At 61.9% G+C, this 21,062-nt stretch overlaps 4 protein-coding genes across 10 annotated transcripts; 1 reads left to right on the plus strand and 3 right to left on the minus strand.

Annotated features, from left to right (window-relative positions):
- The first annotated feature begins 88 nt into the window (after nucleotides 1-88).
- Nucleotides 89-6,622, plus strand: RPS6KB2 (ribosomal protein S6 kinase B2). 4 transcript variants are annotated; one of them, XM_082409758.1, is made up of 15 exons: nucleotides 89-1,136; nucleotides 1,331-1,545; nucleotides 1,642-1,762; nucleotides 2,109-2,177; nucleotides 2,700-2,847; nucleotides 3,920-3,977; nucleotides 4,098-4,198; nucleotides 4,277-4,367; nucleotides 4,452-4,542; nucleotides 4,660-4,767; nucleotides 5,312-5,374; nucleotides 5,518-5,595; nucleotides 5,679-5,786; nucleotides 5,886-5,998; nucleotides 6,199-6,622. In XM_082409758.1, the coding sequence occupies exons 1-15, from the start codon at nucleotides 708-710 to the stop codon at nucleotides 6,389-6,391; spliced, it is 1,986 nt and encodes a 661-aa protein (XP_082265884.1). In that variant the 5' UTR covers nucleotides 89-707; the 3' UTR covers nucleotides 6,392-6,622. The 4 variants fall into 4 exon arrangements, with proteins under 4 accessions (XP_082265884.1, XP_082265887.1, XP_082265886.1 ...); XM_082409760.1 differs by having other exon boundaries at nucleotides 94-1,136; nucleotides 1,505-1,545; nucleotides 5,682-5,786; XM_082409759.1 differs by having other exon boundaries at nucleotides 101-1,136; nucleotides 1,505-1,545.
- Nucleotides 6,623-6,729: 107 nt separating this feature from the next.
- PTPRCAP (protein tyrosine phosphatase receptor type C associated protein) lies at nucleotides 6,730-9,002 on the minus strand. The gene is made up of 2 exons (XM_082409842.1): nucleotides 8,874-9,002; nucleotides 6,730-7,581 (listed from the first exon to the last, which is right to left on the minus strand). Exons 1-2 carry the CDS (start codon nucleotides 8,874-8,876, stop codon nucleotides 6,967-6,969), a joined length of 618 nt encoding a protein of 205 aa, XP_082265968.1. The 5' UTR covers nucleotides 8,877-9,002; the 3' UTR covers nucleotides 6,730-6,966.
- Nucleotides 9,003-9,574: 572 nt separating this feature from the next.
- CORO1B (coronin 1B) lies at nucleotides 9,575-15,047 on the minus strand. 4 transcript variants are annotated; one of them, XM_082409780.1, is made up of 12 exons: nucleotides 14,918-14,960; nucleotides 14,322-14,594; nucleotides 13,911-14,110; nucleotides 13,389-13,511; nucleotides 13,155-13,284; nucleotides 12,807-12,988; nucleotides 12,599-12,718; nucleotides 11,799-11,903; nucleotides 11,572-11,717; nucleotides 11,333-11,390; nucleotides 10,225-10,503; nucleotides 9,575-10,051 (listed from the first exon to the last, which is right to left on the minus strand). In XM_082409780.1, exons 3-12 carry the CDS (start codon nucleotides 14,106-14,108, stop codon nucleotides 9,926-9,928), a joined length of 1,467 nt encoding a protein of 488 aa, XP_082265906.1. In that variant the 5' UTR covers nucleotides 14,109-14,110; nucleotides 14,322-14,594; nucleotides 14,918-14,960; the 3' UTR covers nucleotides 9,575-9,925. The 4 variants fall into 4 exon arrangements, with proteins under 4 accessions (XP_082265906.1, XP_082265907.1, XP_082265905.1 ...); XM_082409781.1 differs by having other exon boundaries at nucleotides 14,322-14,480; nucleotides 14,918-14,952; XM_082409779.1 differs by lacking the exon at nucleotides 14,322-14,594 and having other exon boundaries at nucleotides 14,918-15,047.
- A 432-nt stretch (nucleotides 15,048-15,479) lies between these two features.
- GPR152 (G protein-coupled receptor 152) lies at nucleotides 15,480-21,058 on the minus strand. The gene has a single exon (XM_082409803.1). It carries the CDS (start codon nucleotides 20,960-20,962, stop codon nucleotides 19,577-19,579), a length of 1,386 nt encoding a protein of 461 aa, XP_082265929.1. The 5' UTR covers nucleotides 20,963-21,058; the 3' UTR covers nucleotides 15,480-19,576.
- Between the last annotated feature and the right edge of the window lie 4 nt (nucleotides 21,059-21,062).

Below are 21,062 nucleotides of genomic sequence, written 5' to 3' on the forward strand. Positions count from 1 at the left end.
TAGACAGGGGATGGGGAAGGGGGAGGGAGAGGTAGTTAGGGGATACCCGTAGCATCTAGAGCTAAGAATAAACCGCCACACTGACCAGGCCTCTGGGTTGACCTTTGGCGAGGGGCCTGCCAGGGGCACCTACACCAGGACCCAAACCCGAGGGTGGAATTACAACGAGGGTCACACCCAACCAGATAACCCTCCTCCAGCCTGGAGACCCTGAATTCTGTCCACTTGAGCTCATGTCTAGCCTCCCCTGTCCAACTGGAATGCACACCCAGACAGCTTCCAAAAATCAGAACTCATCCAAGGCCTGGTTTGGCCCAGTTCACACTCCCAGAGTCCCATCCAACAAGAATCCATCCCCAAATCTAAACTCACAGACTAGGTTTGGTGTGTTCATTATTGTAGTGTCACCAAACACAAGTTCGTGTGTCTGACGCACAGCACAAGCCCATAATTACGGGTGGATCAGTGAGACTCAAACCCTTTCCGGCAGGAATCTGGCAACAAAGCCCAGCAGTGAGCTGAGCACGGAGCAGTAAATGCTGACTTGCGGGTCCTCGAGCGGGGTGCACGTTAGAGACCGTGATGCAGCAGCCGGCTCCCTTTCAGAGGCGAACAGAGAGATATACTCGACCCGCCTCTCGCCACCACCCAACCTGGCAGTGTAGGGCTCCAACGGGGCTGGGAATTGCATTTACACTCACACCTGAATGCACTTGGACTCTGCCCCGTCCAAAGTCAAAGTCGCCCCAGAACCAAAATGGTCGGCTTCCAGGAGGCCCTTGTCCTGTGCCGCCCCGGGTGAAGCTGTGCTGGGAAGACTGAGGGGCCCGCGGAAGAAGGTTCGGCGGGCTTTAGCACCCCTGCACTCAGGAACTACCATTCCCGAGATGCCTTGTGACGGACGCCAACTTTTCTCGCCGCCGGCTCGCGGGAGGGGCAGCCTCTTGCGTCATCGGTGCGCGAGGCCGCCGTCGCGGAGTGATGACGTAAGGCCCGGGCCGGCCTGTCAGTCAGAGCGCGGCTGGGTAAGCGCCTGGGCCCGCGGGGCCGGCGCAGCCATGGCGGCGGTGTTTGACCTGGACCTGGAGACGGAGGAAGGCAGCGAGGGCGAGGGCGAGCCAGAGTTCAGCCCCGCGGTGAGTGGTCCGCCCGGGCGCGGCTCGATCCCGGCTCGATCCCGGCTCGATCCCATCATCCAGGCGGTGGGATGGCCCGTGCGCCCGCCGCCACCCCCCTGCTCCCAGAGTGGGCTCCTCTCCTGCAGACCCCGGTCTAAGATCCCGGCCACTATTAGGCTCTGACCCTACCTTCACCCCCACCTGTCTTGCAGGCCCCCAGCCCTTCCCCTGCGTCTCCCTTTCCTGCCCTCGCCTCTCCTCCCCAGTCCTGGCCCATGGCCTGCCAGCTCCCGTTCCTCACCATCTGCACGCCTGGGCCAAGCAGTCCAGCTTGCGGGGAGGGAGCCTGGCACCTCCCTTGCCTCTTACCCCTCGGTTTCTCACAGGACGTGTGTCCCCTTGCCGAGTTGAGGGCGGCTGGCCTGGAGTGAGTGAGGGTCGTGTTGGGGGAGGAGGGAATGGGCTGGGGAAGGGGACCTGAGGAGCACTGGAGCTTGCGCCCGTTAACTTCTTGTGTCCACAGGCCTGTGGGACACTATGAGGAGGTGGAGCTGACTGAGAGCAGTGTGAACCCGGGCCCTGAGCGCATCGGGCCCCACTGCTTTGAGCTGCTGCGTGTGCTGGGCAAGGGGAACTATGGCAAGGTACCGGCCCTCCTCCTTCCTCACTGGCCTCACAGCCTCAGTCTTGCTGCACCAAAGGGTCTCAAAACAAATTAGACTTATAGAGACTTCTGTGGCGGTCCAGTGCTTCCAATGCAGGGGGCGGGGATTCGATCCCTGGTCGGGGAACTAAGATCGCACATGCCGCGCCGCCAAAAAGTTAAAAGAAAAAAAAGTTCGACTGTAAATCCTCTTAGAATCGGACTTGAAATCTTTACCGCCCCACTGTTGGGTGGGCCTCTTGGTCCCAGTGCCAGAGCTTCAGGGTAGGGCTTTTTGAAGATAGGATATGGAGAGGGAGGTTGATCCTGTCTCCCCTGCCCTGCAGGTGTTCCAGGTGCGAAAGGTGCAGGGCACCAGTGTGGGCAGAATATATGCCATGAAAGTCCTGAGGAAGGTGAGTCATTCGTTCAGCCGACAGATCCTCACCCAGTGGCTGCCATTCCCAATGTACTACACCGGCCTTTGGGAGACAGCAGTGAACGTGGTGGAGGAGATGGTCACTATCTTGGGCACTTAATTGTTTATTGTCAGTAGCAATTATATTGTTTTGCAGTAATTCTCAACCATGGGCGTATTGCCTCCCAGGCAACATCTGGCAATGTTGGCAATGTCGGTGTACATTTCTGAGTCACGAGTAGAGAGGGGCTGCCACAGGCATCCAGTGGGTCGAGCCCAGGGATTCTGCTAAAGGTCTTACAATGCAAAAGACAGCCCCCCACAGCAAAGAATTATCTGCCCCAAATGTCATGAGTGCGGAGGCGAGAAACACCATGCTACTAGGATAAACCAGTCCCTGGAAAGGATGGTTGCTGATAGCCAAAGAATTATGGAGAAATACAATGGGGTGATAGAGAATGGCTGGAGGGACTGAGGGAGTCCTGGGGGCCCACCTTCTAACCGATCCCTGCCTCTGCAGGCCAAAATTGTGCGCAACGCCAAGGACACGGCGCACACGCGGGCTGAGCGGAACATTCTAGAGTCAGTGAAGCACCCCTTCATTGTGGAACTGGCCTATGCCTTCCAGACTGGCGGCAAACTCTACCTCATCCTGGAGTGCCTCAGTGGTATGAGTGCGGGCCCATCCGGGGTGTGGGCAAGGCCAGGGGACCAGCACAGGGAGCTCTGGGGGGAGCTGGGAGAGATGTGGTATGTAGAATGGCCAGGGGCGCCCCACCTCATCCATCCCTCTGTCCGTTTGTTCATTCATTCATTCATTCATTCATTCAGCAAACGTCTGTCCAGTGCCTCTTGTATCCCTCACCAGTGTTGGGGGTGGATGGGAATGGTGGGAGTTTGTATAGATATCCAGAGGGTTGTTTTGTCCATTTCCAGTAGCCCTTCATGTCCTGGTCCTCTCTCCTGTGTGCCCTGCATCCAGTCAGATCCCAATCCAGGTGGTTCATTCTCTGCAGTGTCCTCTATCCTCTCTACTCTCTTGGGTGGAGGGGAGGTGTCACAGTTGTTTCTTAACTGGCCTCGAAGCCTCCAGCTCACCCTCTTCCTAGTGTCTCCTCCACCAACTTCCAGGGTCATCGTCTCAGAGCACGGGATTGCCCCCAACACTCCTACTCAGAATTCCATGGCTCCCTGCAACTGCCCGGATCAAGCCTGGCCTCCTTGGCCTGGTGTCCCCTGCTCGCCACGAAGCGATCCGGGCCTGCTTTTCCCACTGACCCCATCTGTCCCGATGAGCCCTGGGAGCTTCATTTCCTGCGCTCCATCTCTGCATCCCCTTTAAGTCTCACCGCTGTCAGGGACTTTCTCTGTCCCCTCACATTGGGGTTAATTGTGTCCTCCTGTCTCCTCTGTGAAGTTTTTTGGGTTAGGCTCTCAGAGCCGTTGCCTCAGTCTGGCATATTGGAGCAGCTGTGTGCGTGTCTGTCTCCCCATTAGACTGAGCGTCCTGCAGGCAGTGGCTGGGTCTCTTCATCTCTGTCCCCAGCTTCACCCAGCACAGGGCCAGGCACCGAGTAGGCGTCGGTAGACGTTTGCTGAATTGAATTGAGTCCCCACGGCAGCTCTGGGAGGCAGGTAGGGCGGGAATTACGAGCCCCACTCTCCCCGAGAAGAAACCAAGGCTCGGCGAGCAGAAGAGCTTGGTCCCAGCACACAGCTGCTGACATGTTTGTGTCGCAGGCGGCGAGCTCTTCACACATCTGGAGCGAGAGGGCATCTTCCTGGAAGACACGGCCTGGTGGGTGTTACCTCCAGCCTCTCTCCTGAGGGGGTCCAGGGACCCCTCCCTGCCAGGGCCTGGCTCCACCGCCCCCCCCCCACCCCCCGCCCTTGCCTTCACCCTGTCCTGTCTCTGCAGTTTCTACCTGTCAGAGATCACACTGGCCCTGGGCCATCTCCACTCCCAAGGCATCATCTACAGGGATCTCAAACCTGAGAACATCATGCTCAACAGCCAGGGTGCGCATGTGTGGGGAGGGCTGAGCCCTGTGGGGTGGCCTGGGGTCCTGACCGACCCGCCCTAACATTCTTCCTCAGGTCACATCAAACTGACGGACTTCGGCCTCTGCAAGGAGTCGATTCACGAGGGTGCCGTCACCCACACTTTCTGCGGCACCATCGAGTACATGTAAGCGGCAGCCGGCTGGGCCCAGGGGTCGGGCGGACAGCCAGGCAGGGCTCGGCCTGACTGATGGTTCCACCTGGCCCCCAGGGCCCCTGAGATTCTGGTGCGCAGTGGCCACAACCGGGCGGTGGACTGGTGGAGCTTGGGGGCCCTGATGTACGACATGCTCACTGGATCGGCAAGTCCAGCCTCCTCGGGAGGGTGGGCATGGGGGCGGGAGGAGGGCCCCCTCCCGGGGCAGGGGCGGGCCCAGTGGGAGGCCCGCAAGGCTCCTCTCACCCTCTGCCTTCTCCAGCCACCCTTCACTGCAGAGAACCGGAAGAAAACCATGGACAAGATCATCAGAGGGAAGCTGGAGCTGCCCGCCTACCTCACCCCGGATGCCCGGGACCTCGTCAAGAAGGTGGGCTCCCTCCTGCCCTTGGTCCGGCCCCCGTCTCTTCTCCCAGGCCCCGCATGGGCTCCTGAGTCTCCCTGGGCCAGGGCTGCTGGAGCTCCCCTCTCCCCTTCCCCCACTTGTACGATGTGCCTTTGGGATGAGGAGCACCGGCTGCGAGGTGTGCGACGTCAGCTCTGCCGCAGACCGGCTGCCGACCGTGGACAGGTCCCTAGTCCGAGTCCTCATCAGCGAGACCTGCGCCACGCACTGGCCGCTCTCCTCAAAAAGTCGGTCACTGGGGATCAAAGTGGGAGGCGAGGCACCCCACCCAGATTGTGAGTTGGATCCCCACGAATGTGCCCTGGGGTGATGCCAGCAAAGGCTTTGTGGAGAAGGGGCCATGGCACCAAACCTTGAAAATCCTGAGGGTGTCAGTAGGTGGAGACCACACTCCAAGGCCCCCACCGCGAGCCACGACCCCTTTCTCACCTTTCCCCACCTCCTGGGGCCACTCGGAAACAATTGGTACCTCTGCCTGAGACCCTCACCCCCTGCCCTTGTCCTGCAGTTTCTGAAGCGGAATCCCAGCCAACGTATCGGGGGTGGCCCCGGGGACGCCGCTGATGTGCAGGTGGGTCTGGGACCATTACGAGGGGCAGGGCTGAGACCCCAAGGGTGTCTGGGTGCAGGGGGCAGGGCTCTAGGGCAGGGAGAGTCTCTGAGGGAGCCACGGAGGGTGAAATGTTGGCACGTTTGGGGGCACTCTGCCCACAGAGGCACCCCTTCTTCCGGCACGTTAATTGGGACGACCTCCTGGCCCGCCGCGTGGACCCCCCTTTCCGGCCCTCCCTGGTGAGTGGAGGTCCCACTGGCCTGCGGGCGGGTGGAGGGCCCTGTCCTGGACACCCCTGACTCTCCCCCCGGGGTGCCCACAGCAGTCGGAGGAGGACGTGAGCCAGTTTGACTCCCACTTCACGAGGCAGACGCCGGTGGACAGTCCAGACGACACGGCCCTCAGTGAGAGCGCCAACCAGGCCTTCCTGGTGAGGTCTGGGGGCCTGAGGGTTAGGGGGACACGGGCAGGGGTGTGGCCAAGGAGCGGCAGACCCTGAGCATCGCCTGGCCCCGCCTCTGCCCCCTAGGGCTTCACGTACGTGGCGCCCTCCGTCCTGGACAGCATCAAGGAGGGCTTCTCCTTCCAGCCCAAGCTGCGCTCCCCCAGGCGCCTAAACAGCAGCCCCTGGACCCCCATCAGGTACCGTGGGGCGGGGGCCCGTTCTAGCTTTGGCTCTGCCGTCAACCCCAGGGCTGCCTTGGCCGTCTCTGAACCAGCCTCAGCCTCTGTTTCTCCGTCTACCATGGGGACTTCTATGGCAGGGGCTGCCTGGGTGGGCACTTGACTGCATCCTGGCCCCGTGCCAGTAAATGCTGACTCTGCCTTGGTTTCCCCTGCAGCCCCCTGAAGTTCTCGCCCTTTGAGGGATTCCGGCCCAGCCCCGGCCCACCAGAGCCCCCGGAGCCCCCTCTACCCCCTCTCCTGCTGCCGCCGCTGCCACCACCACCGCCCTCGAGCACTGCCCCCCTCCCCATCCGACCCCCCTCAGGGACCAAGAAGTCCAAGAAAGGCCGTGGGCGCCCCGGGCGCTAAGAGGGTGGGTGGAGATGAGGGCAGCGGGACCCCGGGCCAGTTCCAGAGACCTGGGGCTGTGCCTAGGGGTACAGGAGCGAGTGTGCGTGAGTGTGTCTCTGCTGGGGGTGGCCGTGCCCCTGAATCATGAACACGAAGGACTGCAGACTACGGCTGCCAGTCGAGGGGGGCTGCCCCCCTGGCCTCCCGCAGTTGAGCTGTGCCCTTGGATTATTAAAGTATTCAATCATGGCACTGACCTGGCTTCTCCTTCGGCCTTCTGGAGCAGGGGCGGGTGGGGTCGTGCCGGGAGGAATCCCTGCTAAGGGATGGGAGGGGCCGTGACAGGACCACAGAACGGCGGGGCCAGAGGGGTTTTATTTCAGATGGCTGCCCAGTGCCCCTGGGGACGGATGGCCTTCCTGGAGGGGCCAGGGATACACAGACTTGCGGACTAGAACTCGTGGCAGGGAGCGACTGTCTGAGGCTCTCCAAGCGGGGGTGTGGGTGACACGAGCCCAGGGCAGGCTGTGTCCAGCCATGGCAGCTCGGGAAGCAGAGGCACAGTGACTGGGATGGGGCACCAGGGCTGGCTCCTACAGTGCGGTGACGTGGAGGCCCTGGCCCCCAGATGCCCTAGTGCTGTCGTCCCAGGCCGCGCTGCCAGCGAAGGCGTGCAGGTCACTCAGCAGGGCCTCGGCGCTGCCCCTTGAGCCCACCGGCCCCTGGGAGCCGAGGCCCAGGCCCCCTTCGGCGTCCTCGTCATAGGCTTCCTCGGCCAGCTCCGGGGCCTGCTGTGGGCTGGGCCCCTCTCCATGCTGCACCCCTTCCTGGGGTTCACGCTCCCCGTGGCCACCACCCAGGTCGTAGTCATCTTCCGCGTCCTGCTCGTCCTCCTGCCGCTCCGGGTCCTCCTCTGGCGACCCCAGCTCAGCCCGGAGCCAGCGGCCTGGCGGGCTGGCCCAGAGCAGGCGGCGAGTGCGGCCCCACAGCGCGGCGCCCAGGCGGGCCGGGTGGTAGTAGCCCCCCGAGTCCCGGCTCAGGCGGCGCCAGGCCAGCGCCAGGCCAGCGGCCAGCAGCAGCAGCAGCAGCAGCAGCAGGACAACAGTGACCGAGGAGCTGGAGCCCGGGCTGTCCTTGGCACCGCTGCCTGAGCCCAGGACCCCTGGCAGGGCCAGCAGTGCCCAGAGCCCTAGGACGCAGGGCAGGTCCTGTGGGGAGACAGGAAGGGGCTCACTGCCTGGGGTTGGTTGCCTCTTGGGTAAGACGGGGACAGTCAAGCAGAAAAGCCCAAGTCCTTAGTCAGTAAGGCCTCTCCTGGCTCTGTGATGTCCACCAGCGATGCGTCCTCCTCCCTCTCGCCTCCCTCTCTCCCACTGCACCGCGTAAGCCGGCTCCTGCCTGGGGCCTGTGCACCGGCTGTTCCTTCTGTCTGGAATGCTCCATCCCCCCGAGAGCCACAGGGCTCCCTGCTCACCCTGGCTCAAGGCACCTCAGCGCGGCCTAAGCTGGCCTGGATTACTACCCTGACATTCATCCCCGCAGCCCAGCCCTGCTTTACCCTCCTACCCCCTCCCCGACACAGGAGATAACTCTGCCTGTTTAGTATGCTTATTCTTTTATCTTCCCCCCAGGAAGACGGGGATCTTTTTGCCTTAAGCACCTAAACAATTTCTAGCGCAGAGTAGGTGCTCAAGAAATATCTGTAAAGACTCTGCCCCCGGGAGGAGGGGATGGAAGGGAAGGAAGGCACCTGCAAGGCTGGTGTTGGAGCTGGCTCTTCCTGAGGCCCAGGATGGGGGGACCGAGCCCGAGGCAACCGTGTAGCCTCCATTTGGCCAGGTCCCAGGATGGGGGTCACTGAGACCCCTCTACCTCCCTCCCAGCCACGGGGACTGCCCCAGCTGCAGCATTTCCGTTCAACTCTCCGTCCCTGGGGCCTCGGGCCTCGCAGGGCCAGGGGCTGGGGGAGGCGGGTGCAGCTGCCAGAGGAAGCCTGCGGTCGGAACAAGGCAGGTGGGGGGGTGTGCAGGGGGAGGGGTGCCGAGATGCAAGCAAGCGTTCCCCCACCCCACACTGTCTGCCCAGGCTCCAGGGATGCGAGTAGAGGCTGTGCCTTCCCCCACCCCACACTGTCTGCCCAGGCTCCAGGGATGCGAGTAGAGACTGTGCCTTCCCCCACCCCACACTGTCTGCCCAGGCTCCAGGGATGCGAGTAGAGGCTGTGCCGAGCCCCAGCTCCCGAGCAGAGTAGGTAAGAGTCCGCCTGGGGGTCTTGAAGGGGGATCGGGCATGGAGTGGGGCACTGGGCGGCCACCCCCTGAATCTTGAGGGAGGCCCAGGTCTGACGTGAGGTGAGAGGAAGGCCCAGCCTCTGCCCCCTGCCCGGCTGCTCCTGCCCCTGGGCCCGCGGGGGGTCCTTCCTTAGCTTCCGGGGCCTAGACATTCCAGCCCTGACCTCCTGTGGCCCCCACCCCAAGGACCCAGCAGGCTCCACGCTCACCATCGGTCTGCTGGCCTCTCAGCTCCGGGCGCCCACCTCCAGCCCTGGCCGTGTGGAGCGAGAAATGAGCTTGCGCTCTCGACGTACCTGGGGTTAACTCGGCGCTTCCGCTTCCTGCCCACGACACCCCGCTCAGCCCTCCCTGCGACAGGACCCTCGTCGCCCCCCCCACCCCTCTCAGAACCACCTTGATCCACACCAGATCCTCACCGGCCTCTCCCCGGGCCAGGCTGGGGCTATGGGGGGGCGGGGCGGGGGATGCTCACGGTCCCCCAGACCTTTCCCACATTTATTTATTATTATTTTTTTTAAAAATAATTCTTTATTTTATTTATTTATTTTTGGCTGTGTTGGGTCTTCGTTTCTGTGCGAAGGCTTTCTCCAGTTGCAGCGAGAGGGGGCCACTCTTCATCGCAGTGCGCGGGCCTCTCACTATCACGGCCTCTCTTGTTGCGGAGCACAGGCTCCAGACGCGCCGGCTCAGTAGTTGTGGCTCATGGGCCTAGTTGCTCCGCGGCATGTGGGATCTTCCCGGACCAGGGCTCGAACCCGTGTCCCCTGCATTGGCAGGCGGATTCTTAACCACTGCGCCACCAGGGAAGCCCTTTCCCACATTTATGATCCATGGGGGCGCCCTATGTCCCCAGGGGTCCAGACTTCCTTTCCCAGTCCCACCCTTGCAGCAGAAGGGCAAACCTGGCTTTTAGAAAGAGAATTTTATTTGGAATGAAAATATAGAGCCCATCCCTCCTGCTTCCTCAGGGGAGGGAGCAGGGGGGCTGGGTGGGGGTGAGGGAGATGGTCCCTCAGAGTAGAAGCTCTCCTGGGTACAAAAATCCTCCCCAGTAATAATGACCAAAGCCAGGCAGTGGCTCCAGCCTAGGCCCACAGGATGGGTCAGGGCGTGGACTGGTCCCTGAACCTGCCCCAGAAACCGTCAGCCGGGGCAGGGGCAGCCAGCCGGAGTCAGTGTGACCTGCCAGCGGAGGCTGAGTGAGAAAGGGGTGGGAGGAGGAGGTGAATGGGGAGTGGCGTCCACTGGGCCTGAGGTCTTAGGCGTCTCCATTTTCCATGCGGCCGAGCTGCTCCTCCAGGCGGCAGATGCGTTCCCCCTGCTCCTTGACCAGCGCTCTCAGTGCTCGCAGCTCCTGCATCACCTCCTCCAGCTTCCCAGCCTCCTGCAGGGACATGAGCGGGGGGTAGGGGTTTCGGAGCTGCAGCCCTCCCCAAATCTACTATCAGGCAGAGGGGCCTGAGGCCCAGAGAGGGGCAGTGAGTGGTTCAGGCAGGCACAGCAGACCTGGGCAACACCTGGGCTTCCCAACACCACCCTGAGCTGAGGGACACCTACCCCGGCTCCGGCAAGGCTGCTGCCAGGGGCGGCAATACTGGTGAAGGCAGCAGGCGTGGAGGCCCCCGGGCGGGGGGAGCCAGGGGCCACGGCAGGCCGGCTGTCTGATAACACGTTGCGCCGGTTGACCTTCAGGTCCCGCTGTTTGCTGGGCACGTAGGCTTCCCGCAGGGAGATGAGGATGGGGTTGGCATCCCGCCCGCTCACCCACTCCTCTGCCTCCAGGGCCGCCTCAGGCCCAGCCGTGTCGGGGTACAGATCATCCTGGAAGAGGTCCGACTGGGCGGGGGGGAGGTCTGGGTCAGCTGGGGCCCACCTGCAGGGTCCTCTCGTCTGGACCCTGAATGGCCACCTCCTCAACACTCTCCTGGCCTCCAGGCTTGCACCCTGTCAACCCATCTTCCCATGGCCTGACCCCTAGTGACCTTTCTAAAGCTCAAATCTGTTCTTTCACTTCCCTCTGGACACCACCAACAGCTCCCTCTGAAGATTCCCCCCACCTTCCCAAGCAGGGGCCAGCTACGTGGCTTTGTGGGACGCTGGGATCCACGTCTGTGCCCTGTGGACAGTTAGTTCCTGGGGCTGGCCCCGTCAAACTCGTCCTCAGCTCTGCTCCCTGGACGTGCCTGGCACGCTACCCTGTGCCCTCAGTAAACGCTGGCTGGAGAGAAATGAAGCACGTTCAAGGCTCTCAGCTGGGGCGCAGAGGCCGAGCCACATGTGGCCGAATCCCCACCTCACGGGAGCCTCCACTGCAGCCGGACTCCCCGCTCCTCTTTCCATTCCCACCTCTGTGCCTTCGCCTGGCTTACTACCCACCCCTCATTGGAGGCCCTGCCCCAGCCATGCTGTTGGTCCTGCCTTGCCTCCTACAGGGAGACCTCCAAGGCTGCCCAATATCTGTCTCCTGTGGCTCATGCAGAGCGAGGCCTCAGTTCACCCTGTGTCTCATCCCTGCCTGCCCCTGGCTGGGCACGCTGGCATCTATCCAGCCCACTGACTACACCCACACTCGGCCATGTCCCATTCACAAGCCTCACCTTGGTCACCCCTGTGTGGTCTGTCTGCTAGAAAGGGAGTGGGTGGGCAGGGAACCAGGTGGCCTTACCTTTCGTGGCACAGTCATGACAATGGGCTCACACTTGCGCTCATGCAGTTTGTAGAACCTGGGAAAGGGCGGGGAGGGAGGACCCATGGGTGGAACCTGCCCCCTACCAGCTCTCCCAGCTCCCTCTGCCCTCCCCTTCCAGTCCTTACCCTGGCCCCTCCCACGGGCTGACCCCTGACCCCGGGGCCCCTCTGGGCCGGTTCCTGCTCCTGAGCAGCCCCCTACATCCACCTTCTTACCGGGCAATCTCGCACTTGCTGACCTCCAAGCCCCTCTTGGGCATGCTGCCCATGCCCCTCTGGGGCTCCTTGCTGGTGAACGTGTTCAGGAAGTGGATGTAGGGGGGCTCGTCTGTGATCTCAAAGTACCGGATGCTGGAGTCACCCTGCAGGGCGGGAGGGGGCAGGGGTCAGCACCCGGGCCTGCCTGTCTCTTCCCTGTCCCCACCAGCCCTGCCCAGCCCTACCTTGCCGCAGACGTAGACCACGCTGGTGTCAGGGTCGTAGAAGGGCAACAGAGCCCCGTTGCTAGAGTCCAGCTCCTGCAGGGCCATGGGCTCCCCGAAGTTCCCCTGGCACATGGGTTGAGGGGCAGTCAGGCCAGGTCAGAACCTCCTCTCTCCCCTCACTGTCCTAACTCTTCACTGGGACTGGCCCCAGCTAGCCTCACAAGCCGGCTGGCACTGCCCCTACCACTGTCACCCTTTGCCCACATGGTGTAGCCCCGCCAGGCCCTCCTGGCTCCCCTCCCTCCACTCCCACTATCCCATTGTCCCCGCCTACTCCAGGCCTTCAGACTACCCCCAGGCCACCAAGCAAGTACTGAGAAAGTCCCCACCATGCGGGAGCCAGGGGTGCCGGGCAGCACTAGCTGCTGTCTCAGAGGGGCCCCTGGAGGTCACTAGACAGAAGGTTAAGACTGTGGGACAGAGCACTTCACAGGAAAGGCTGGAAGCCTCCCTGGAGAAAGGGACTTCTGCACTGGGCCTCGAAGGACAGCCGAGTGGAAACAGACAAGCAAAGGAGGGAAGGGCCTTTCAGGGGGCAAGAACACTGTGGGCAGACACGGAGGCAGGTGGAGGCGGTGGGGGAGGCCAGAGAGCAGGGGGCAGGGAGAGGAGAGGCTGGCAGGGCTCCAGGTCCTGGGTGCCTCAGGTGCCAGGCTGAGAACCTGGGAACGACAGGCCTCTCCCGGTGACCCCCGCCCTCCTCGCCCAGGGTGGAGCCCGTCTTGAGGCTGCCCGCTCGGGCCGGCCGGGCCACTTACTGGGTCCCAGAGCGCCAGCTGCCGCTCGCTCATGCGGCTGAAGCCCGTGGTGAACACCTTGCCGTCTGCCAGGAAGATGGCCCGCATGGGCCGGGCCCCCTCGTGAGCCTTCTCCCGCTCCTGCCGGGGAGATGGAGCGGTCAGTGTGGAGCCCCAAGAGAGCCCCTTGGCCAGTCTGCGGCCATCCTCACCCTCCAGGGCCACGTACCGCCACCAGAGTTCCCCGGCGGGGGTCAATGATGCGCACGCTCTTGTCCTTGCACGCGGTGCAGAAGAGACTGCCGTTGCGGTTCCAGCTCACGTTGTAGATGAGGTCGGGGTGCAGGCTGTCCAGGCGGTACAGCTCCTCCGCCGTGCCCACGTTCCAGATGAGCACCACGTTGTCGCAGCCTGCCGGGCGGGGCGCCATCAGCTCTGACCACCCCCCTGGGACCCGACCCGGCACTCGACCTCTGTGGGCCTCAGCCTTCCTGGGTGTCAGACGGGCCTGGGAGAGGGTGTGGGATGCTGCGGAGCTGTGCGCATCGAGGGGCAGGGCGGGGGCGGCGGTGCAGACCTGCGCTGAGCAGCACGTTGCGGGCCGTCGGGTGCCAGGTGATGATGCCCACTCGCTTGGTGTGCCCCTCTAGCGCCACCACGGGCTCTGTCAGCGGGGAGACCAGCCCGTTCTCCGGGATCTGCCACACCTGGGGAGGGGTGGGGAGGGCAGCTGAGGCCCCTGCTTGGCCCCGCTGCCACGAGCCTTGAGCCACATCTGCGACCCCCGCCCCATCACAGCCCCATGCCTCACCATGACCGTGCAGTCCTCCGAGCCGCTGGCGATGACTTCGTCATTGTGGGGACACCAGTCAATGTCCAGGACAGGTCCTGTGTGTCCGCACACTGTCGGGTAGGCCTTGTCAATGCGGCCAGTCTGCAGGCATGAGGGGGGCAGTCAAGGGGGTCCCAAGATGCCCAGGCTCCATCCCTCCCAGAACTTCAGCCCTCCCCTCTGTGGACGAGGAATGACGCGGTTGGCCGGGCCCACAGGTGGCCCAGATGTGACTCTCACCCTGCCTCCTCCTGACCCACCTCTTCCTCACAGGTGTCACCAGGTGAGCAGGAGATGTTTGTTGCCTCTGACCCTGACTCCATGGCAATAAAAAACAGACTTTCTCTATCTGGGCTAACACCTCCCAGGCAGTAAATGTGGATTACGACACCTGCCCGGCAGTGTGGGGGTGGGCAAATTATGGGTTGTGAAGTGCGCAGAGAGACCTGGCAGATGAGACCAAGCTGGCTCCAGTGTCCTCCCAGCCCCGCTGGGGCCCACCTTGCTTAGCGGGAGCACCAGGAAGGCGCCTCCACCGCTGGCCTCCACAATCACTGCCAGGAACTTGGGGTTGACGGCGCAGAAAGTGCTGTCCCAGGTGACACGGGACACTCGAATGTCCTCATAGCACTGGTCATTCTTGACAGGCTGCCCGAACACATGTCGGAATTTGCTCTGCCGAACCACTTTGCGGAACATGACTGCAGGATTGAGAAGCATAGGTCAGCCTCTGCCCATCCCAACAACCCCCAAGCCTCCCAGGGCTGCACGAAGGGAGTGGGGAGGATGCAACAGGGCGCCTGGGCCTTATCACCTGCCTGGCTCTCGGTTTCCCAAGTTACAGGATAGGGTCACAGGGCAGACCTGGCTGCCTCTCCCCAAGGCGGGATCTGAAGGCAGAAGTGCATTGACCTCCTGCAGAACCACTGCTGAGTCCTGAGGGGCTCTGCTGGACGCTACCCAGGGCCTCTCCCCGGCCTCTGGTATGCGTGTGGGGGAGGGGGGAGGTGCCCGAACCAGTGCAAGCTTAGCTGCTTGGTGGGTCCTAGTCAGTTCCCAGCAGGCTCCTTCCTGCCCAGGATTTGGAAGCAGGGTGATGGGGAGGACAGACAGAGGAGGCCGGAATGATCTCCGTTGTGCGTCCGCGCTAGGTCACAGTTCTGGGTCCCACGGAATGTGCAGTGCCTGCAGGAATGTGCAGGGAGCCCCAAGCCGGTCCAGGGGGCCTGGCAGGACTGGGCGGGGGTCGGGACGCCGCTCCCAGCCACAGAGCATCCCAGAGCGCCCTCAGAGCGGGGTCCAAGGTGAAGCAGGAGCCCAACTTCAAGGATCCCGGTCTGGCAGGGGAGACGCTGAGCGGCCAGGGGGAGTTGGGACTGAGGGTGGGGCGCCGCAGAGGGGAAGGGCTCCTCGGACTCGCGACCCCCACCCCAGCCCCCTGCGGCTCTGCCCCCGAAGTCCTGCCCAACCCCCCGCCTGCGCCCCCAGCCCCGGCCCGTCGCGCTCACCAGGGACGCCGGGAGGCTGCAGCACTGTCCTCGGGTGGCTCCGTATCCCAGTCTCTGGGAAGCAGGAAGCGGGAATCAGGAAGTGACAGAGGAGAGAGGGGCGGGGGGCAGGGGGCGGGGCGGGGGCTCAAGGGGGCGGGGCCGAGGTCACGCGCGGAGGGGCGGGGCGGGAGGCTGTGAGCTGTTGCCTGGCAGGCCGGAGCCTGAGGAGTGCGCGGGCCGGGGCCTCAGGGGGCGCGGGGGCGGGGCCTGGGCGGGGCCTGAGAGAGCTCCGCCCCACAGCCCCCTGTCCCTCTGGGGCAAAGGGGCAGGGGCGGGGCAGGGGTCGGGTTTGGGGTGGGGCCGTAGTGCGGCAGCCTGGCGGCAGACCCGGACCCCTTCCCCATCTTGCTCCTCCTGTCGGCGTCCTCAGGAGTCGCCAGGGTTGGGTGGAGCCCACGCTCCCAATCCCCCACCTCAGTGCGTACTTCCCGGTCGAGTCTACCTCGACTCTGAAATATAGTAAGTACTCGGACAGGCGATATATTCACGTGCCTCAAGTTACAAAGGTATGTGCTCTTGGTACAATGTAAATAAAAAACAGTGGTGTTTTAGGGGGCGAGTGGAAGGCCCCGCCCTCTCATTCTCCCCGGTGAACACCTTTGGGTCCTGCCTGGCCTCCTTATTAGAAAGAGAAATAGGGCCATGACCTCCAGACCCCTCAAACCTTCCTTTCTTTCCTCAACCATCTCCCACCGAGGCCTGGAGGTCTGTCCATAGATGTCTCCCGCCTCCTGGCCAGCTCCTGAGACAGGCTGGCCTCCTGGATCTACCCCATCCCCATCCCACCCTGGCAGGCTTAGGTGTCCCTGTAGGCCCCACAGGCAGAATCTGCCCCCTCTAATCTGGCATTCTGTTTGACTCCAAAGTCCTTGCTTTTCCCACTGCTCCATAACCCCTAGGACAGGCCAGTCCTTACAGCCCAGGACCAGAATGTGGGTGGTTTGGAAGAGGAAATGCAGCCACAAAGCTTCCCTCTCTGTTGTGTCTCCCAGGCAACAGCCAGGGGTCTGTCTAAAGCCCACACCAGATCCCCTACCCTGAACCCTCTCCCTTTGCCCTTCATCACATCAATGACCCACCCTCATTGCCCCCTCCCCCACCTGTTACCTTCCTCCATCCTCTCTGCATGTGGCCCAGTGACACTGACCCTCCTTATCCCTGAAATACACCACCTCCCTTCCCACCCCAGGGCTTTGGCACGTCCTGTTCCCTCCATCTGGAAGCTCTGTCCCCAGATCTTGAAAAGGCTCCATCCCTCACTTCCTCCAGGTCTCTGCTCAAATGTCACCTCCTCTGGGGGCCCTCCCTGACCATCCCCCTCACCCATCACTCTCTGGCCCTTCCTTGTTCCCCCTGTACGTTCTTAATCACTACCTTATGTTATATTGTATAATTATTTTGTGTATTTGCTTTATTTTTTATTTTTGGCTGCACTGCACAGCTTGTGGGATCTTACCAGGGATCGAACCTGTGCCCTCAGGAGTGACAGCTCAGAGTCCTAACCACTGGACCACCAGGGAATTCCCTAATTATTTGTGTATTTGCTTTTTGTCTGCCTTGTCCCGCTAGGACGTCCGCAAATTGAGGATTGCACTTTGCCTTGTTTCCCACCATATCCCCAGTTCCTAGAACAAGACCTAGCATACAGTATGTGTTCAATTAATGTATACTGAATGAATAAATGAACGGCAGCCCTGAATGTGGAATTGAAAAATGTTCATATTCACAGCTCTCAATGTCTGGTGCCTATGAAGGAGAGGGAAGTGTGTCTCTCACCTGTAGAAGGGATGAATCTTCCAGAGGGCAACAGGAGCCCAGCCCCATGGAGTGTGTTAGGGGTGAGGGGAGGGGCTGTGGAATGTGGGGGGTAAGCCCTCCCTTCATCCTCTCTGGCCTTGGGTGTGCATGTTTCCTCCGATACAAAACCCTCCTCTGTGGGCCGGGAGGAGAACTCCTCTTTATCTCACAAAACCCTTCATGGCACTGCTCTTTCTCCTGGATGGCAAGTACCCATTTTGAGTGCGGTTCCTTTCTGGGACCTTGGAGGTGGGGCTGGCCCACTCTCCAAGAGGTAGGGTTAGTAGCATCTTTTTTTTCTTTTGGCCGCACACCGCGTGACATGTGGGATCTTAGTTCCCCAACCAGGGATCGAACCCACACCCCCTGCCGTGGAAGCGCGGAGTCTTAACCACTGGACCGCCAGGGAGGTCCCCCAAGAGGTGGGGTTAGGAGTATGGACCAGAGTTGAAGGCAGGTGGCTGGCACTGAGGATTTAGTCCCTGATCTGCCTGCCATGTGAAAAAGCTTCGGGATCCCTACCTGGGAGAAGGAAGAGGGGCACTCTGCAAGGGGGACATCAGTCCAGACCCTGCCCTCAGGAAGTGTACAGTCCAATGGGGTGGGGAGTGTGAAAGCATTTGGAAAGTGGAGGAGGAGGCTGTGTGGTGGGGCGGGGTGGGGAGGCAATGCCTGGTGGGCAAGATGCTGCCACTTGGGCTCTGGGGGGTCAGTGCTGTCCCAGGCCTGAGTGAGACCTGGGGGTGTCCACTGGCATAATTGAATTAGTGGCTAACAATTATTAAGCACTGTGTGCCAGGCAAGGATCCGAGCACTTCACAGGGATTAACACTCTTAGAAAATGGAACCATTATTATGATCCCCATTTTACAGATGAGGAAACTGAGTCTCAAAGAGGCCAAGAGCCTTGCTGAAGATCACACAGCTGGTGAGCTGTGGAGAACCAGGATTCAAACAACCTCTGAGGGGCACTAGAGGCCATGTGCTAACCCCACCCAAAATGGAAGGCTGGCTGAAAAAGCACCTAACAAGTGCTCAATAAATATTTGCTGAATGAATGAATTCAACAAATTTGTGCCTGTCCAGAAATCTCTCCCACCAGCCTCGGTGCCCACAATTGCAGGAAATGCTATGATTATGCTGCTGGTCTCAGCAACACCACCACCCAGCATGCTTCCATCCCTGGGTTTGGTTAATGACCACAACAGCCACACTTGCAAAGGGAATGTTATCACCCCATTTTACAGAGGAGAAAACTGAGGCAAAGAGAGACCTGGGAACCAGAATCCAAATCTGACTGCACCACTTCAGTCTGCCTATACAGCAAGACCCCTGGGAAGGGTAGCACGTAAAATGTCATTGTCATTTACACCTACTGGTAAGGGCATCTCTCAGCTTCTAAAGGTCACAACGCTGAGCTAATGGGAAACGGTTGGGGGGCGGGGGGTGAAAGGGGAAAGGGTTCATGATTTTGGAACCCTGGGGATTGGGTGGGGTGAGTGCCAGTAGAGAGTGATGGGTATGAAAAGGAAGTGGCGTGGGGGGTCTGAAAATAGACCTTCAGCACTTCCTAGTTTTTCTAGCAGTGTCTGCAACTTAAGAGGGAGGAGGTTGGCTCTGCCCTAGAGACACCGTGTGACCTCCAAGGAGCCTGTGCTATCTCTGGAGCCACTGGTCCCCAGAGTTCTCTGCTTGGACATCTTCCCATCTCTGCATCTGGGCTGAGTGTATAGAAGGGGCTCAGGCTGAGGCAGGACCAGGGCACTCTGCACCTCCTCCATGGTGGGGAATGGGCAGGTGAACACTCGAACCCTTAAACGTAGCAGACCTTGAAGTCCCCTGGAGCTGCCCGAGGCACGGAGGTGGGCCCATGCTCTCTCAGGCCACCTGGGTGTCTGCAGCCCAGAGCTGGTCATGGGCACCATGATCTGCCCCGAAGTTCACAGGATCCCAGATGCTCAGGCCAGGTGGCACTTCCTCCAATCCATCCCCAGCCCCTGCAGGGACATCCTTGGATGTCCATGAAGAAAGAGCACCTGTTCACTGAGCCCCTACTGTGTGCCAGTTCCTGCCAGGCACCTTGCACACTTTCTCATTTAATCCTCACAATGCCAGATGAAACAGGAGCTCAGAGGGTGAATCAGCTTGTCCAGAGTCACCCAGCGCCGGATTTGAATCCAGGCTTGCTAGCTCTCGCCTCTGCGCCCACCACCTTGCTGAGGGAAGTCCTGCCCCAGCCCCACTGCCTCTTGGGTGCAGGGGGCTGGCAGAGAGGGCTTGGCCATGCCAGGCCAGCCTGTGGGCTCCTAAGACCCTGGGGTCCTGAAGAATGGCTCCCTTCTCTGCAGGGACTTCCTCTTCGGCTCCTCGTATCCAGGTTAGAGGTTGGGACGGGAAGGAGGGCAGGGAGGGAAGGATCAGGGAGGTCAGATCAAGCCCGGAGAAGTCACCCTGCCAGTCTTTCTCCTGCAGGACGGAGGCTAAGGGGAGACTGTCAGTGGGGTCTGGGGGGCATCGGAGGGCAGAGGCCGGCAGGGCACCATCAGCTGTGGTAGCTCAGGGGACTGTTGGACCACCGTGTGTGGGCCAAGCACGGAGGAGCTTGCTGGGATCCGGGCAGGGACATGACGCTCACAACAGACTGTCTGGGACTTTTGGCTGCGTTGTGTTCACGTCGCCCAAGTCCGTCTGCCAGGCCAAGGGCCTCGCTGGGGTTTTCCATGAGGACTTCCTCCACGACAGCCGTCGTCCTCTGACCGGCTGGTTCCTCTGCCTCCCCAGCTCTTCTGCTGCCCTGGCGGCCCTGGCTTTCCCAGACTGTCACGTGGGGCCTGCACCCAGGGCGTCCTCTCGGGGGGCGCTGCTGGGGCTTTCTCCCTCAGAGGCAGCAGGTTCGGCCGGGTTCACAGGGGCCTCTGGGGTAGAATCCGTGGAGGGGGCAGAGGAGGCTTCGTCACAGGGGCTGTGGGCTGAGCTGGCCGGGGGTCCAGGGGGCTGGGCCTCAGGGCTTGCCTGTGGCTGGGCCCCAGCATCCAGCTGGCGCTGGGCCCCGTGGTTCTCCTGGGGCTGGGCCCCGGGGTTCAGCTGAGGCTGGACCAGAGAGTCTGACTGTGGCTGGGCCACGGACTCCAACAGCGGCCGGGCTGTGGGGTTCACCTGCGGCTGGGCCTCAGCCACTGGCCCTGGTAGAGTCTGATCCCCGGAGTCCGCTTGGGTCTGCGGCTCAGCTGGAGTGAAGCTGCCTGGCCGCTCCTCACAGAGAGCTGCGGCGAAGGAGGAGAGCACGGCGTGCAGCAGGGCCCGGAGGTCGGCACTGGCCAGGAGGCAGAGGAAGGGACTGAGGCAGCTGTCGAGCAGGATCAGGTAGTCAGAGTAGACCAGGGCCTCCCAGAGCAGGTAGCCGGGGTAGATGTCCCACAGGAAGGCCAGGTACAGCAGCTGCGCCAGCTGGTAGGGCAGCCTCAGGACCACATAGGCTGACAAGATGGTCTTGGCCACGCGGGCAAAGCCTCGGCAGGCCGTGGACCCGGGCTGGTGGCGGCAGGTTCTGCAGGAGGCAGCCTGGGTGAGCACGTGGCAGACGAGCAGCAGGAGGAAAGGCAGGAACCCCCCCAGGATCTCGAGCATCCGCAGCGGGAGCTCCTCACTGTCCCAGAAATCCAGGCAGATGACCAGATCGTACCACCAGACGGCGGCCTCGGGGAAGACCAGCCAGGGCGCACTGAAGAGGGTGGCCAGCACCCAGACCCCGGCACAGACCCAGAGGGGCAGGCGGGCTGGGCGGTGCGCGGGGTACCAGCGAGGGCACAGCGCAAGCAGGCAGCGGTCCAGGCTGAGGGCTGTCAGCAGGAAGAGGCCGGAGGAGTAGGACACACCCCACAGGAAGTAGTAGAAGCGGCAGGCGGCCGTCCCCAGTGGCCAGTGCCCTCCATGCTGGATCTCCAGGATCTGGAAGGCGGCTGCCGCCAGGAACAAAAAGTCAGAGAGGGCCAGGCTGAGCAGGAGCAGGGCGAGCCGCGTGCCCGCTCCCTGCCGGGCCTGCGAGCCAGCCAGCCATGCCATGAGCCCATTGGCTGGCAGCCCCAGGAGCAGGAGGGCCACCAGGAAGACCGTGTCCCAGCCACCCTGGGGGTAGTCCTCATCGTCGAGCTCTGTGCGGGGCCCGTGGCCAGCGGCACCCAGGTGGACTTCCATAGCAGTGTCCATCTGAGGTCCCCAGTGTCCCACTGGACGTGGAGTGGGTGCCTGGTGAATCAATGAAGGCACGAATGACTGAAAAGAAGAGAGAGGATGCTGTGCATCTCCA

This window comes from Balaenoptera physalus (assembly GCF_965194825.1).
Source record: "Balaenoptera physalus genome assembly, chromosome: 10".
NCBI classification, from domain to species: Eukaryota; Metazoa; Chordata; class Mammalia; order Artiodactyla; family Balaenopteridae; genus Balaenoptera; species Balaenoptera physalus.